Source organism: Schistocerca cancellata, chromosome 1 (assembly GCF_023864275.1).
Source record: "Schistocerca cancellata isolate TAMUIC-IGC-003103 chromosome 1, iqSchCanc2.1, whole genome shotgun sequence".
Lineage (NCBI taxonomy): Eukaryota > Metazoa > Arthropoda > Insecta > Orthoptera > Acrididae > Schistocerca > Schistocerca cancellata.
In genome coordinates, this window is record NC_064626.1 from 1,085,837,384 (window position 1) to 1,085,856,058 (window position 18,675).

Sequence of the window (18,675 nt, forward strand, 5' to 3'; positions counted from 1 at the left end):
ATCTGAGCTCAAGAGGGTAATCAGTAAGCCAAAAATTGATTATTTTAGGACACTCCTCAGAGACATTCACTGGACTGATGTTTACAGTGCTCATGGCATGAATGAAAAATATAACATTTTTGCTAATAAAGTGCTTACCTTATTTGAACACTGCTTTCCCCCAAAACTTACCAAGGTTAGAGCAAAGTCTACAAAGAAGCCATGGATTACTCGAGGAATAGGGGTATCTTGTAAAACAAAAAGAAAACTGTATCTGTCAATCCGAAACATTTCCAATGTTGATGCTATAGCACATTATAAGAAATACTGCAAAATATTAAAGACTGTAATACAGATGTCAAAGCAAATATATTACAAGGAAAAGATAGTCATATCAGATAACAAAATAAAGACAATATGGGATATAGTGAAGGAGGAGACCGGTAGAACCAGAAATGAAGAGGAACAAATAGCATTAAGAGTAAATGATGCATTGGTGACAGATGTGTATAGTGTTGCAGAACTTTTTAACAAACATTTTATAACTGTTACTGAAAAGATGGGGTTGTCAGGTTCGGTAGATGCTGCTATGGATTACCTTAGACCAGACATTTCAAGTAACTTACATAATATGAATTTGACCCTCACTACCCCAACAGAAATAATGTCCATCATAAAATCTTTAAAATCAAAAACATCTAGTGGGTATGATGAAATATCAACAAAGTTAATTAAAGAATGTGATTCTGAGCTAAGTAACATATTAAGCTATCTGTGTAACCAGTCGTTTATCAGTGGAATATTTCCTGAATGGCTGAAATATGCTGAAGTTAAGCCACTGTTTAAGAAGGGAGATAAAGAAATAGCATCAAATTTCCGTCCAATTTCACTGTTGCCAGCATTCTCAAAAATTTTCAAAAAAGTAATGTACAGTCGTCTTTATAACCATCTTATCTCAAATAACATACTGTCAAAGTCACAGTTTGGATTTCTAAAAGGTTCTGATATTGAGAAGGCTATCTACACTTACAGTGAAAATGTACTTAATTCATTAGACAAAAAATTGCAGGCAACTGGTATATTTTGTGATCTGTGAAAGGCATTTGACAGTGTAAATCACAATATCCTTTTAAGTAAACTAGAATATTATAGTGTAACAGGAAATGCTGCAAAATGGTTCAAATCTTATATCTCTGGCAGGAAACAAAGGGTGTTATTAGGAAAGAGACATGTATCAAGCTGTCAGGCATCATCCAACTGGGAACTAATGACATGTGGGGTCCCACAAGGTTCCATTTTGGGGCCCTTACTTTTTCTTGTGTATATCAATGACCTTTCATCAGTAACATTACCAGATGCCAAGTTTGTTTTGTTTGCTGATGATACAAACATTGCAATAAATAGCAAATCAAGTGTAGTCTTAGAAAGATTAGCCAATAAAATATTTGTGGACATTAATCACTGGTTCCTAGCCAATTCTTTGTCACTAAACTTTGAAAAAACACACTACATGCAGTTCAGAACTTGTAAGGGATGTCCCAAGAGTATATGTCTAACATATGATGACAAGAAGATAGAAGAAGTGGACGGTGTTAAATTCTTGGGATTACAGCTTGATAATAAATTCAACTGGGAGGAGCACACCACAGAACTGCTGAAGCGTCTTAACAAATCTCTGTTTGCAATGCGAATTTTGTCAGACATAGGGGATATAAAAATGAAAAAGCTGGCATACTATGCTTACTTTCATTCCATAATGTCATATGGGATTATTTTCTGGGGTAATTCATCAAGCCAAGCTAAAGTTTTCCGGGCACAAAAACATGCAGTAAGAATTATATGTGGTGTGAACTCAAGAACATCCTGCAGAAGCCTGTTTAGGGAACTAGGGATACTAACTACAGCTTCCCAATATATTTATTCCTTAATGAAATTTGTCATTAAAAATATATCACTTTTTCAAACCAACAGCTCAATTCATGGAATCAATACTAGAAATAAGAATAATCTTCACAAGGATTTAAAGTCACTTAGTCTTGTACAAAAAGGTGTGCATTATTCAGGAACACACATTTTCAATAACTTGCCAGCAGCCATAAAAAGCTTAACAACCAATGAAATTCAGTTTAAGAGAAGCCTAAAGGATTTATTGGTGGCCAACTCCTTCTACTCCATTGATGAATTTCTTAGTAAAACCAACTGATTTGTATATAAGTACAACATAACTTCTGCACAATTTCAGTGCAGTAATGTGTTCACTGAAAATTTGTGTGTGTGTGTGTGTGTGTGTGTGTGTGTGTGTGTGTGTGTGTGTGTGTCTGTGTGTGCTTGTGTGTGTGTGTGTAAGTATAATCTAACTTCTGCACCATTTCAGTGCAGTAATGTGTTCATTGTAAATAAGTATTACAGTAGTTGTATTACATGTTTCTTACCTTATAAATAAATAAAAAACTTTTTTATTTTAAATTCAGTGCATTAGTATTTGTAAAATGACTCTTAGTGTTCATTAAAAAATGACGATCATTCCACTTGGGACCTGTGGAATGGTACATTAGCTTATTTGTTTTAGTTGTAAATATTTGTCATGTATTGTTGTTTTTCTGACATGTTCCACATCCTGGAGGACCTCCTCACTACGGATCAATTGGAATGAAAGTAAATCTAAGCTAATCTAATCTAAAACCTGTGCAAGCTTCTTCATCTCCCAGTACTTACTGCAACCTACACCCTTCTGAATCTGCTTAGTGTATTCATCTCTTGGTCTCCCTCACGATTTTTGCCCTCCACGCTGCCCTCCAATGCTAAATTTGTGATCCCTTGATGCCTCAGAACATGCCCTACCAATCGGTCCCTTCTTCTTGTCAAGTTGTGCCACAAACTCCTCTTCTCCCCTATTCTATTGAATACCTCCTCATTAGTTACGTGATCTACCCATCTAATCTTCAGCATTCTTCTGTAGCACCACATTTCAAAAGCTTCTATTCTCTTCTTGTCCAAACTATTTATCGTCCATGTTTTACTTCCATACATGGCTACACTCCATACAAATACTTTCAGAAACGACTTCCTGATACTTAAATCTATACTTAATGTTAACAAATTCCTCTTCTTCAGAAACGCTTTCCTTGCCATTGCCAGTCTACATTTTATATCCTCTCTACTCTGACCATCATCACTTGTTTTACTCACCAAATAGCAAAACTCCTTTACTACTTTAAGTGTCTCATTTCCTAATCTAATCCCCTCAGGATCACCTGACTTAATTCGACTACATTCCATTATCCTCGTTTTGCTTTTGTTGATGTTCATCTTATATCCTCCTTTCAAGACACTGTCCATTCCGTTCAACTGCTCTTCCAAGTCCTTTGCTGTCTCTGACAGAACTACAATGTCATCGGCGAACCTCGAAGTTTTTATTTCTTCTCCATGGATTTTAATACCTACTCCGAATTTTTGTTTTGTTTCCTTTACTGCTTGCTCAATATACAGATTGAATAACATCGGGGAGAGGCTACAGCCCTGTCTCACTCCCTTCTCCACCACTGCTTCCCTTTCATGCACCTCGACTCATAACTGCCATCTGCTTTCTGTACAAATTGTAAATAGCCTTTCGCTCCCTGTATTTTATCCCTGCCACCTTTAAAATTTGAAAGAGAGTATTCCAGTCAACACGGTCAAAAGCTTTCTCTAAGTCTACAAATGCTAGAAACGTAGGTTTGCCTTTCCTTAATCTTTCTTCTAAGATAAGGCGTAAGGTCAGTATTGCCTCACGTGTTCCAACATTTCTACGGAATCCAAACTGATCTTCCCCGAGGTCGGCTTCTACCAGGTTTTCCATTCGTCTGTAAAGAATTCGCGTTAGTATTTTGCAGCTGTGACTTATTAAACTGATAGTTTGGTAATTTTCACATCTGTTAACACCTGCTTTCTTTGGGATTGGAATTATTATATTCTTCTTGAATTCTGAGGGTATTTCGCCTGTCTCATACATCTTGCTCACCAGATGGTAGAGTTTTGTCATGACTGACTCTCCCAAGGCCATCAGTAGTTCTAATGGAATGTTGTCTACTCCCGAGGCCTTGTTTTGACTCAGGTCTTTCAGTGCTCTATCAAACTCTTCGCGCAGTATTGTATCTCCCATTTCATCTTCATCTACATCCTCTTCCATTTCCATAATATTGTCCTCAAGTACATTGCACTTGTATAGACCCTCTATATACTCCTTCCACCATTCTGCTTTCCCTTCTTTGCTTAGAACTGGGTTTCCACCTGAGCTCTTGATATTCATACAAGTGGTTCTCTTTTCTCCGAAGGTATCTTTAATTTTCCTGTAGGCAGTATCTATCTTACCCCTAGTGAGATAAGCCTCTACATCCTTACATTTGTTCTATAGCCATCCCTGCTTAGCCATTTTGCACTTCCTGTCGATCTCATTTTTGAGACGTTTGTATTCCTTTTTGCCTGCTTCATTTACTGCATTTTTATATTTTCTCCTTTCATCAATTAAATTCAATATTTCTTCTGCTACCCAAGGATTTCTACTAGCCCTCGTCTTTTTACCTACTTGATCGACTACTGTGTTTCTTTCCCCCATTCCTGTCAATTGTTCCATTATGCTCTCCCTCAAACTCTCTACAACCTCTGGTTTAGTCAGTTTATCAGGGTCCCATCTCCTTTATTTCCCACCTTTTTGCAGTTTCTTCAGTTTTAATCTACAGTTCATAACCAATAGATTGTGGTCAGAGTCCACATCTGCCCCTGGAAATGTCTTACAATTTAAAACCTGGTTCCTAAATCTTCTTTCTTACCATTATATAATCTATCTGATACCTTTTAGTATCTCTAGGGTTCTTCTATGTGTACAACCTTCTTTCATGATTCCTGAACCAAGTGTTAGCTATGATTAATTTATGCTCTGTGCAAAATTCTATCAGACGGCTTCCTCTTTCATTTCTTACCCCCAATCCATATTCACCTACTGTGTTTCCTTCTCTCACTTTTCCTACTCTCAAATTCCAGTCACCCATGACTATTAAATTTTCGTCTCTCTTCACTACCTGAATAATTTCTTTTATCTCATCATTCATTTCATCAATTTCTTCATCATCTGCAGAGCTAGTTGACATATAAACTTGTACTACTATAGTAGGTGTGGGCTTCGTGTCTATCTTGGCCGCAATAATGCATTCACTATGCTGTTTGTAGTAGCTTACCCGCACTCCTATTTTTTATCCATTATTAAACCTTCTCTTGCATTACCCCTATTTGATTTTGTATTTATAACCCTGTATTCACCTGACCAAAAGTCTTGTTCCTCCTGCCACCGAACTTCACTAATTCCCACTATATCTAACTTCAACCTATCCATTTCCATTTTCAAATTTTCTAACTGACCTGCCCGATTAAGGGATCTGACATTCCACGCTCCGATCCGTAGAACGCCAGTTTTGTTTCTCCTGATAACGACATCCTCCTGAGTAGTCCCCACCTGGAGATCCGAATGGGGGACTATTTTATCTCCGGAATATTTTACCCAAGAGGACGCCATCATCATTTAACCATACAGTAAAGCTGCATGCCCTCAGAAAAATTATGGCTGTAGTTTCCCCTTGCTTTCAGCCGTTCGCAGTACCACAACAGCAAGGCCGTTTTGGTTACTGTTACATGGCCAGATCAGTCAATCATGCAGACTGTTGCCCCTGCGACTACTGAAAAGGCTGCTGCCCCTCTTCAGGAACCACACGTTTGTCTGGCCTCTCAACAGATACCACTCTGTTGTGGTTGCACCTACGGTACGGCCACCTGTATCGCTGAGGCACGCAAGCCTCCCCACCAACGGCAAGGTCCATGGTTTATGGGGGGAGGAGATGTGTAAAAGCAAGTAAAAACTTTTCAAAAAATTGAAATTGATATCTGGGCACAAAGTAATTGAGCTATTTTTTGACTTGCTACAACCACAAATTATTCCTCAAAACACGCATTTTTGAGAGACCTTTCCTTCGCACTCACCAAGGAAAAAAAAAAAATTTATGAACATGCTGAATTAAAACGAAAACAGTGAAGTACTGTGACAGGTGCCAGAATCTAACATGTGAGTGTGTGTGGTTTACTTCTGTAGCCATTGCAACATACTCTGCTGATGTGAGCATGGTTACCTCTAGTGTACTGCTTGTAAACATCCAGCAGGTGAGCTCATTTGTGTGTGTTGATCAGGTTCATTTCATAGTACTTTTTTCAGGAACTGACTTAATTGTGACGTAGTGATACTGCGAAGGTGATCAGAAACGAGGCTATTGGTTTGTCGATCACTATAGCACTGAGTTGACGTTTATGAATGTGTTAGTGACAGGAGAATCTCAACTGTACCAAGAACTCTTTGTGGGAATTGTTTGCAGTCATGCAACGTGCAAAATATTTGTGACCAGGATGAATATGAATGTTATTGCTCATAATTTTACTTGCAGCTATTTAAGCTGTCCTCTTAGGTTCTCGCCTAACAACACACCCGGAAATTGTCACATATTCAGAAACAAAGAGTCAGATATTTGTGAGAAGGAAGGATATGAACATTACTGCTACTCGTTTCAGTCTCAGCAGTTAAAGCTGTGCTCCATGGCTCCTGCCTAACCACACACTCGGAAATCGCCACTTATTCAGAAATAGACAATGAAGTATTTGTGACAAGGAAGAACATGAATTTTATTGCTGCTCGCTGTCCTATTAGGTTCCTGCGTAACCACTCACTTGGAAATCACCACATGTTCAGAAATTCTCAGCCAAATATTTATTTCAACCTTTGTTCTCTAATTAGACGGCAGTGTTAAATAAGATCGAATATTGCAGAGCATACTTCTATTACATAACAAAGTCCCAGAGTGTGTTAAGAACACTAGGATGTAAAATAATAATAATAATAATAATAATAATAATAATAATAATACACTCCTGGAAATTGAAATAAGAACACCGTGAATTCATTGTCCCAGGAAGGGGAAACTTTATTGACACATTCCTGGGGTCAGATACATCACATGATCACACTGACAGAACCACAGGCACATAGACACAGGCAACAGAGCATGCACAATGTCGGCACTAGTACAGTGTATATCCACCTTTCGCAGCAATGCAGGCTGCTATTCTCCCATGGAGACGATTGTAGAGATGCTGGATGTAGTCCTGTGGAACGGCTTGCCATGCCATTTCCACCTGGCGCCTCAGTTGGGCCAGCGTTCGTGCTGGACGTGCAGACCGCGTGAGACGACGCTTCATCCAGTCCCAAACATGATCAATGGGGGACAGATCCGGAGATCTTGCTGGCCAGGGTAGTTGACTTACACCTTCTAGAGCACGTTGGGTGGCACGGGATACATGCGGACGTGCATTGTCCTGTTGGAACAGCAAGTTCCCTTGCCGGTCTAGGAATGGTAGAACGATGGGTTCGATGACGGTTTGGATGTACCGTGCACTATTCAGTGTCCCCTCGACGATCACCAGTGGTGTACGGCCAGTGTAGGAGATCGCTCCCCACACCATGATGCCGGGTGTTGGCCCTGTGTGCCTCGGTCGTATGCAGTCCTGATTGTGGCGCTCACCTGCACGGCGCCAAACACGCATACGACCATCATTGGCACCAAGGCAGAAGTGACTCTCATCGCTGAAGACGACACGTCTCCATTCGTCCCTCCATTCACGCCTGTCGCGACACCACTGGAGGCGGGCTGCACGATGTTGGGGCGTGAGCGGAAGACGGCCTAATGGTGTGCGGGACCGTAGCCCAGCTTCATGGAGACGGTTGCGAATGGTCCTCGCCGATACCCCAGGAGCAACAGTGTCCCTAATTTGCTGGGAAGTGGCGGTGCGGTCCCCTACGGCACTGCGTAGGATCCTACGGTCTTGGCGTGCATCCATGCGTCGCTGCGGTCCGGTCCCAGGTCGACGGGCTCGTGCACCTTCCGCTGACCACTGGCGACAACATCGATGTACTGTGGGGACCTCACGCCCCACGTGTTGAGCAATTCGGCGGTACGTCCACCCGGCCTCCCGCATGCCCACTATACGCCCTCGCTCAAAGTCCGTCAACTGCACATACGGTTCACGTCCACGCTGTCGCGGCATGCTACCAGTGTTAAAGACTGCGATGGAGCTCCGTATGCCACGGCAAACTGGCTGACACTGACGGCGGCGGTGCACAAATGCTGCGCAGCTAGCGCCATTCGACGGCCAACATCTCGGTTCCTGGTGTGTCCGCTGTGCCGTGCGTGTGATCATTGCTTGTACAGCCCTCTCTCAGTGTCCGGAGCAAGTATGGTGGGTCTGACACACCGGTGTCAATGTGTTCTTTTTTCCATTTCCAGGAGTGTAATAATAATTTTAAAAAAGTTCGCAACTTACCACCTCTAACTCTGTAAACTACCATTTTATTCCTTATACTACAGATGAATTGTATGAGTTTCAGCTCTTTTCATGGTTATCATAATATCAGTATCACTGAGGCATGCAAGCTGCCCCACCAATGGCAAGGTCCATGGTTCATTGGGGGGGGGGGGGGCTTTTGTTATACAATTCTTTAACAATAAATTCATAGAATATCAACAATGGTGGTGTGATGTTCTCACTGATAACAACCATTGGCTGTATCAGATGAAGTGCCCCACACTGCAAGATGCTGATACAGGGGGAACACCACTGCAACACCTTTCCAGAAACTCCTCAAATACATGTAACAAACAAAAAAAGAAACACATTTTAGTATGCAGTTTTAACATAAAGTGATTACAAAAATCATTCACGTGAACAGGGCTTACTTGAGTTTGTTTAAACATGGAAGAAAGGACATTGTGCATTCAAACTGGTGCACTGCAACATACAGAGTTATTCAGAAAGATGGAACCAATTAATTAATTGAAACTTCCTGGCAGATTAAAACTGTGTGCCCGACCGAGACTCGAACTCGGGACCTTTGCCTTTCGCAGGCAAGTGCTCTACCAACTGAGCTACCGAAGCACGATTCACGCCCGGTACTCACAGCTTTACTTCTGCCAGTACCTCGTCTCCTACCTTCTCCGCTGCAGAGTGAAAATCTCATTCTGGAATTAATTAATTGATTTGTGTTTTATGAAGTATAAGTTATACATGAACAGTCTACTTACCAGTGAAAGGTATGAGTTTTTTTAATGCAGGTTATAAATGTTCAATGTGTGTCCCCCCTTTGTTACGTGGCAAATTTGTAAGTGCTAACCAAACTCTTACCACACATGAAGAAGCATGTGTTATGTTACGGAGTTCAGTACAGCAGTGACACAGTTCTACGGGTCAGCCACATTTGTTGTAGAGATGGCACGTAAACAGTCTGCTTAACATAGCCCCACATGAAAAAGTAACAGGGTCTAATAATTTGGTGACTAAGAGTGTGTGAAGTGTATGTGCAAACTTCCCACTTCTCTTATACGAGTCGACTTACTTGCTGTACACAGCCGATCTTCTTCTCTGGGTAGCCGGCTTCTGGAATCTCTATAAACTACTTCTCCGAAGAATGATACTAGTCACAGGAACCTTAAAGACTCTCTCTCTACTTGTGAAATAATTAGGTACTCAAAGAATACTTTTCAGTAACTATAGGTGTATTTGAGCTTCATAAAGAACAAATTTCACACTTCGCACATAAACATTAGACCTCTTGTAAGTCGCTTGTATCGTCTCACATTAGAAACAGATTTAAGTACATTCAGCAAAAAGTTGGCTTAACAACTCTTACAACAAATCGTAAAATACGTCTTGCCTCTAGCAAGCCCAAGATAAGAGGTTTTTTTTCCAGACTTCAGAATCTCAATTCTTCTTGTTATTTATAACAATGGTCACTGATATGATTAGCGCAGAATAACCTAGAAGCTCCACGGTTCTTCAGTATACTTTCAATAGAACTTGCAAGTACTTGTCGGTGCTGTTTGTCCGCCACGTCTACCTTCTGCTAGCGACTGATTTCACACCTGCACACACAAACATGTGACACGCAGTAGGTAGGATTCTACCATCCCACTCTCACATCTAAAATATCATGTGTTCGAGACAGAAGAAGGCCGAGTGGTTCTAGGATTTACACAGATATTCTCGAAACACTACAAGGGCTTCTTCAGAAGTGCAAAGCCAAGTCTTGATTTTTCATGTGACTTATCTGTCACCAAGAAAGAAATCCCTAGACATGATGGTGCCAGTGGGGTGGAGCTCCATCCTTTTGGAAAATGTTTAGGAAATGGAGAGCTACAGAGAGGTCACTCAGAAACTCAGTTCATGGGAGACTAACCAGTCCCATTCCACCGTCACTCTTTCTTGCCCCGCTGGCTCCAAAAGATTGCACATTTCAGTAACTTTTATGTGTGTTTCCTCCTGCAGCTGCTTGGTGAGCAGATTTTTATCTATCCTGTTCTATTGTACAAAAAGAATTAAGCACATTGCTCTAAGAATCTGTAAAATCATGCAGAGAATGTGTAAAGTCTGCCATTGTTTATTTTGTAATGTGCCCATGTCTTGATGTTTTTGTAGGTACATGGCAACCAGTTCTGTGGACCGGAGCTTAAAACTGTGGGATATACGCATGCTTGAAGGACCATTACAGCACTATAACCTCCGTTCTCCAGCAACACAGCTTTCATTCAGCCAGCGTGGACTGATTGCTGTGGGCATGGGCAGTGTAGTTGAGGTTAGTAATTATTTTTTCACTACAGGTTAAGGCATTTAAGACAGGCCACCTGAATGCCTCCGTCCCTTTTAGTGATAGAAGAAAATCTTTCAAATCAAAGCTGCTTAGGTTGTGGGGGCGTAGTGTGGTGGCCATATTTTTTAATACGTAGAAGGGTAGAGGAGATATGATAGTCAACTTCTTGACTTTTAATGTACTGGTATGTTATATTATTTACCTTTTAATAATATGTTTGAAGACATGTTCGATCCATTAGGTTCTGTGTTCTTTGCCAAAGCTGAGAAAGTTGGTACAGATTTTATTTAAGGCAGATATTACCAAAATATGAATGCAGCAGTGCAATTTTCTGCTGAGAGATATCCTTATCATGTGACGCCTGCGTGATCTACCTTTGCAAACATAATACAAACAATCCAGGTAACAGAAAATGTCAATAATTAAAAAAACCTAAATTGCTGAAATCAGCAATCATCAAGTGACTTGCAGTTGATGTCTTAGCAGCTGTAGCACACAGTCTACATGTTAGTACAGGACAGCTTGAACGCAAGGGTGGAATCAGTCAACAAAGTATTCTGCAAATACTACATTCCAGCAGATTTCATCTATGCTACGTATCACTTTGTCAGGAGCACCAAGGTGATGACTTTCGATAAAGGATCAGATTTTCCAAATGGGGACTACAGAAGCTGTAAACAGATTACATGTTCTTGACCAAGATGTTATTTACGGATAGAGCCTCGTTTGCAAACCATTGGCACATTAATCTTCACAATATGCACTACCAGTCATTTGAATACCCACAGTTACTGATAGAAGTGAACAAACAAAGACATTGGTCAGTCAATGTGTGGTGCTATCTTCTAAATATTCAAATTATTGGTCCCTGTTTTATTGATAGGACTTCTTAACAGAGGTACTGTCACTGTTACTGAAAGACACCCACTTGGCATACCACAAGTCATGTGGTACCATCACAATGGATGTCCTGCATATTATGCACAGAGGATTACAGAGGTTTTGAACAACAGGTCTGAAGATCATTGGATTGATCGGTCTGGCAACACAAAATGACCTGCATGTTTGTGAGACCTAACACCTCTGGATTTTTACGTGTGGGGTATATTGAATCAACAAGTTTCCAATGAAATACTAACCTGTAGTGAAGACATGAAAAAATGTATTACATGAGCTTGTTTTGCTGTCAGCTCGGCTGATTGTCAATATGCAGTATTGCCCACGTACAATGTTTCGCAACATGTATAACTGTTAATAGTCACCATTTTGAACACACATTTAACCATGTCATCTTCTGTCATTAAATTGCTTGCTGTACATTTCATCCTAACTCATTGTGTGTGTTTGCGAATGCCCTTGTAAAAGGTCACCACCATAATCTGATATAATTACTGTACAACCTAATGCACTGTACTTGTCTTCAAACATATTAAAAGGTCTCTGTATATGTGCGGATGGATACGTGTGTGTGTGTGCGAGTGTATACCTGTCCCTTTTTCCCCTTAGGGTAAGTCTTTCCGCTCCTGGGATTGGAATGACTCCTTAACCTCTCCCTTAAAACCCACATCCTTTTGTCTTTCCCTCTCCTTCCCTCTTTCCTGATGAAGCAACCGTGGGTTGCGAAAGCTTGAAATTTGTGTGTGTGTGTTTGTGTGTTTTTTATTGTGTCTATCTACCAGTGCTTTCTCATTTGGTAAGTCACAGCTTTTTTTTAATATATTTTTTCCCATGTGGAATGTTTCTTTCTGTTATATTCACATTAAAAGGTGAATAATATAACCTGCCATTCCATTTAAAATAATGAGGTTGACCATCATGTTTTCTCTGCCCTTCCACCTAAAAAAAATGTCCCCCTTCAAGCTAAGCAGCTTTTGTTTGAAAGTTTGTCTTCTTTCACTAAATGTGGCCGAGTCATTCAGGAGGTCTGTTTACTGTATAAAAAGCCTCAGCTGTTAGAGGAAAGCACTTGTAATCTATCACCAATATCACTGTGCCTAATTAAACACAATGATGATCAAACCAATCTGCTTATTGATGACTACTTTATCTTTTATTAATACAGTGTACAACCAAGATATCTCAGTTGCTCATTGCTCTCCTGTAACTTTAGTTTGAGAGTGGTTTTTGAGTTCACCAATAACTTCATATATTGAACTGCAGTGAAATGTGTTTACCAAAATGAAACTATTACTAAAATACACTCCTGGAAATGGAAAAAAGAACACATTGACACCGGTGTGTCAGACCCACCATACTTGCTCCGGACACTGCGAGAGGGCTGTACAAGCAATGATCACACGCACGGCACAGCGGACACACCAGGATCCGCGGTGTTGGCCGTCGAATGGCGCTAGCTGCGCAGCATTTGTGCACCGCCGCCGTCAGTGTCAGCCAGTTTGCCGTGGCATACAGAGCTCCATCGCAGTCTTTAACACTGGTAGCATGCCGCGACAGCGTGGACGTGAACCGTATGTGCAGTTGACGGACTTTGAGCGAGGGCGTATAGTGGGCATGCGGGAGGCCGGGTGGACGTACCGCCGAATTGCTCAACACGTGGGGCGTGAGGTCTCCACAGTACATCGATGTTGTCGCCAGTGGTCGGCGGAAGGTGCACGTGCCCGTTGACCTGGGACCGGACCGCAGCGACGCACGGATGCATGCCAAGACCGTAGGATCCTACGCAGTGCCGTAGGGGACCGCACCGCCACTTCCCAGCAAATTAGGGACACTGTTGCTCCTGGGGTATCGGCGAGGACCATTCGCAACCGTCTCCATGAAGCTGGGCTACGGTCCCGCACACCGTTAGGCCGTCTTCCGCTCACGCCCCAACATCGTGCAGCCCGCCTCCAGTGGTGTCGCGACAGGCGTGAATGGAGGGACGAATGGAGACGTGTCGTCTTCAGCGATGAGAGTCGCTTCTGCCTTGGTGCCAATGATGGTCGTATGCGTGTTTGGCGCCGTGCAAGTGAGCGCCACAATCAGGACTGCATATGACCGAGGCACACAGGGCCAACACCCGGCATCATGGTGTGGGGAGCGATCTCCTACACTGGCCGTACACCACTGGTGATCGTTGAGGGGACACTGAATAGTGCACGGTACATCCAAACCGTCATCGAACCCATCGTTCTACCATTCCTAGACCGGCAAGGGAACTTGCTGTTCCAACAGGACAATGCACGTCCGCATGTATCCCGTGCCACCCAACGTGCTCTAGAAGGTGTAAGTCAACTACCCTGGCCAGCAAGATCTCCGGATCTGTCCCCCATTGAGCATGTTTGGGACTGGATGAAGCGTCGTCTCACGCGGTCTGCACGTCCAGCACGAACGCTGGTCCAACTGAGGCGCCAGGTGGAAATGGCATGGCAAGCCATTCCACAGGACTACATCCAGCATCTCTACGATCGTCTCCATGGGAGAATAGCAGCCTGCATTGCTGCGAAAGGTGGATATACACTGTACTAGTGCCGACATTGTGCATGCTCTGTTGCCTGTGTCTATGTGCCTGTGGTTCTGTCAGTGTGATCATGTGATGTATCTGACCCCAGGAATGTGTCAATAAAGTTTCCCCTTCCTGGGACAATGAATTCATGGTGTTCTTATTTCAATTTCCAGGAGTGTATAAAGAAGTATTGTACTTAATGGGTAGCATCTGGGATAGGCATGAACATCCAAAATGGCTTCCTCTTCTGTCAAGCTTTTAACAGATCCTCTAGAGAGGGGCCAGGGAACGATCAGCCTTTTGTTTGGTGGTGATATAATGATGATACTTTCATCATCTGACTCCAGATCAGGATTTAACTTTTAAACTTCCTTAGATGAGATTCATTTTGTACATTTTCTAAAATTCAGTTCATGCTACATTCCTCAGTGTTGAACTGTGTTTTCCTGGTGGACAACTCGATGCTACTGTGCACGCCACACACACCAACAAATAGTAGTACCTGTGTTTTAACAGTTACCTTAGGAAACAGGAAATATATATTTGTGCTAATATATAAATGGAGAAACATTGTTTCCAAAAATCTTGAAAAAGTGTTGGTCAGACTTACTTTAACTTTTTACACAATACTCTAATAAACATTCAAACAAGGGAAAATCCAGGATGGAATAATTACAATATTATGAAAAGGATAGATTATTACTCACCATAGAGTGGAAATGCTGACTTGCAGACAGGCACAATAAAAAGACTACTAATACTGTGGAATAATGATAATATTATGAAAATGATAGATTGCTACTCACCATAAGGAGAGATGCTGAGTCACAAGCAGGCATAACTAAAAGATGTCTGCGACTCGACGTCTCGGCTGTATGGTGAGTAGCAGTCTCATCCTTTTCATAATACTGTCTAATAAACATTCACATCGACATAGGCTATATATTTTTTAACAACAGTGTACAGGTTGTCTGCTAAAACTGACTTCCAGAAAGAAAATGCTATGCTGTGCTGTGAAAATGTGCAGTTTCGTTTTCTTCCTCGCAGTTTGTTTGAACAGGAAGCCTATATATTGGGAAATTTATATTTATGACTATCAGTTATGATTAGAATACTACTATGGAATGTGAATTGTCCAAAACTATGTGAAATAGTGCTATTGAAGCTGCTGTATCACAGATCCAGCGGTTGGAGAGGTCTTTCTCACACCCCGTATACCAATGATCTCAAATGACTTACCCATTCAATTTAAATGAATCAAGGTTTCATTTGCAGCAAAAGTAAAATTTTGTCAACTAATCTGACTAAGAACTGTAAGAAGTGTGGGTTTTACGTAAATTCAGTAGGCTGTTTGAAATGTCCATTCAGTCACTCATTGACCATACTGGCACTGAAATGAGAGCTAACAGAGAGAAGGCTGCTACACCAAAAACCAGTCATCTGAAATTGTTTCACTGTAGCAGATGATAATACTGCCCTCCTTTCAATCATCATATGAATGTTGAAATGGCAGATATTGAGAGAACCAGTCGCAGGATAGAGAAAGAACTACAGTTGCGTAGCAGTGGAAAGTCATCAGAGCCAAATGAGATACATGTAACATTTGACAAAGTTTATGCCAAAGAACTTGCTTCCTTTTAGCAGCAGTTTATTTTAGTTTGCTGGAGCAGCAAAGGATACCTAGTGACTGGAAAAATTGCCATTGGACAGATGCTCATAATTATAGGCCTACACCATTGCCGTCAGTCTGTTGTAGAATTATGGCTACATCTACATCTACATTTATACTCCGCAAGCCACCCAACGGTGTGTGGCGGAGGGCACTTTACGTGCCACTGTCATTACCTCCCTTTCCTGTTCCAGTCGCGTATGGTTCGCGGGAAGAACGACTGTCTGAAAGCCTCTGTGCGCGCTCTAATCTCTCTAATTTTACATTCGTGATCTCCTCGGGAGGTATAAGTAGGGGGAAGCAATATATTTGATACCAACATCCAGAAACGCACCCTCTCGAAACCTGGCGAGCAAGCTACACCGCAATGCAGAGCGCCTCTCTTGCAGAGTCTGCCACTTGAGTTTGTTAAACATCTCCGTAACGCTATCACGGTTACCAAATAACCCTGTGACGAAACGCGCCGCTCTTCTCTGAATCTTCTCTATCTCCTCTGTCAACTCGATCTGGTACGGATCCCACACTGATGAGCAATACTCAAGTATAGGTCGAACGAGTGTTTTGTAAGCCACCTCCTTTGTTGATGGACTACATTTTCTAAGGACTCTCCCAATGAATCTCAACCTGGTACCCGCCTTACCAACAATTAATTTTATATGATCATTCCACTTCAAATCGTTCCGCACACATACTCCCAGATATTTTACAGAAGTAACTGCTACCAGTGTTTGTTCCGCTATCATATAATCATACAATAAAGGATCCTTCTTTCTATGTATTCGCAATACATTACATTTGTCTATGTTAAGGGTCAGTTGCCACTCCCTGCACCAAGTGCCTATCCGCTGCAGATCTTCCTGCATTTCGCTACAATTTTCTAATGCTGCAACTTCTCTGTATATTACAGCATCATCCGCGAAAAGCCACATGGAATTTCCGACACTATCTACTAGGTCATTTATATATATTGTGAAAAGCAATGGTCCCATAACACTCCCCTGTGGCATGCCAGAGGTTACTTTAACGTCTGTAGACGTCTCTCCATTGATAACAACATGCTGTGTTCTGTTTGCTAAAAACTCTTCAATCCAGCCACACAGCTGGTCTGATATTCCATAGGCTCTTACTTTGTTTATCAGGCGACAGTGCGGAACTGTATCGAACGCCTTCCGGAAGTCAAGAAAAATAGCATCTACCTGGGAGCCTGTATCTAATATTTTCTGGGTCTCATGAACAAATAAACCGAGTTGGGTCTCACACGATCGCTGTTTCCGGAATCCATGTTGATTCCTACATAGTAGATTCTGAGTTTCCAAGAACGACATGATATTCGAGCAAAAAACATGTTCTAAAATTCTACAACAGATCGACGTCAGAGATATAGGTCTATAGTTTTGCGCATCTGCTCGACGACCCTTCTTGAAGACTGGGACTACCTGTGCTCTTTTCCAATCATTTGGAACCTTCCGTTCCTCTAAAGACTTGCGGTACACGGCTGTTAGAAGGGGGGCAAGTTCTTTCGCGTACTCTGTGTAGAATCGAATTGGTATCCCGTCAGGTCCAGTGGACTTTCCTCTGTTGAGTGATTCCAGTTGCTTTTCTATTCCTTGGACACTTATTTCGATGTCAGCCATTTTTTCGTTTGTGCGAGGATTTAGAGAAGGAACTGCAGTGCGGTCTTCCTCTGTGAAACAGCTTTGGAAAAAGGTGTTTAGTATTTCAGCTTTACGCTTGTCATCCTCTGTTTCAATGCCATCATCATCCCGGAGTGTCTGGATATGCTGTTTCGAGCCACTTAATGATTTAACGTAAGACCAGAACTTCCTAGGATTTTCTGTCAAGTCGGTACATAGAGTTTTACTTTCGAATTCACTGAACGCTTCACGCATAGCCCTCCTTACGCTAACTTTGACATCGTTTAGCTTCTGTTTGTCTGAGAGGTTTTGGCTGCGTTTAAACTTGCAGTGAAGCTTTCTTTGCTTTCGCAGTAGTTTCCTAAATTTGTTGTTGTACCACGGTGGGTTTTTCCCGTCCCTCACAATTTTACTCGGCACGTACCTGTCTAAAACGCATTTTACGATTGCCTTGAACTTTTTCCATAAACACTCAACATTGTCAGTGTCGGAATAGAAATTTTCGCTTTGATCTGTTAGGTAGTCTGAAATCTGCCTTCTATTACTCTTGCTAAACAGATAAACCTTCCGCCCTTTTTTTATATTCCTAGTAACTTCCATATTCAGGGATGCTGCAACGGCCTTATGATCACTGATTCCCTGTTCTGCACGTACAGAGTTGAAAAGTTCGGGTCTGTTTGTTACCAGTAGGTCCAAGATGTTATCTCCACGAGTCGGTTCTCTGTTTAATTGCTCGAGGTAATTTTCAGATAGTGCACTCAGTATAATGTCACTCGATGCTCTGTCCCTACCACCCGTCCTAAACATCTGAGTGTCCCAGTCTATATCTGGTAAAAAAAGGCATTTGACACTGTTTTATGCTAAAAAATTATGACTTTTTTGGAGACTAAAAATCTCCTGTATAAAAATCGACATGTATTCTGCCATAACAGAGGTCCTGTGAAACTCGTTCAAACTTGCATCCGGCCATCAAGATTTAGGTTTTCCATGGTTTCCCTAAATAGCTTTAGGCAAATGCCTGGATGTTTCCTTTGAAAGGGCACAGCCAATTTTCTTCCCCATCCTTAACACCATCTGAGTTTGTGCTCTGTCTGTAATGACCTTGATATTGATGGGGCATTAAACCCAGTATTCCTTCCTTTCTTCCTGTGAAACTGAGCTCACTCTGTTTCTCCATGAAATCCATAGTGCTGAAGACAACAGGACTCAAGTTGATGCCATGTCCTTGACTTCAAAA

General features: G+C 41.8%; 1 protein-coding gene across 1 annotated transcript in view; it reads left to right on the top strand.

Moving 5' to 3' along the window:
- LOC126091166 (WD repeat-containing protein 46) overlaps positions 1-18,675 on the top strand; it is a 61,520-nt gene that overhangs the window by 28,242 nt on the left and 14,603 nt on the right. Inside the window, exon 8 of the mRNA XM_049907040.1 lies at positions 10,522-10,678. Coding sequence (XP_049762997.1) covers positions 10,522-10,678 — 157 coding nt within the window. The remainder of the gene's footprint in view (positions 1-10,521; positions 10,679-18,675) is intronic.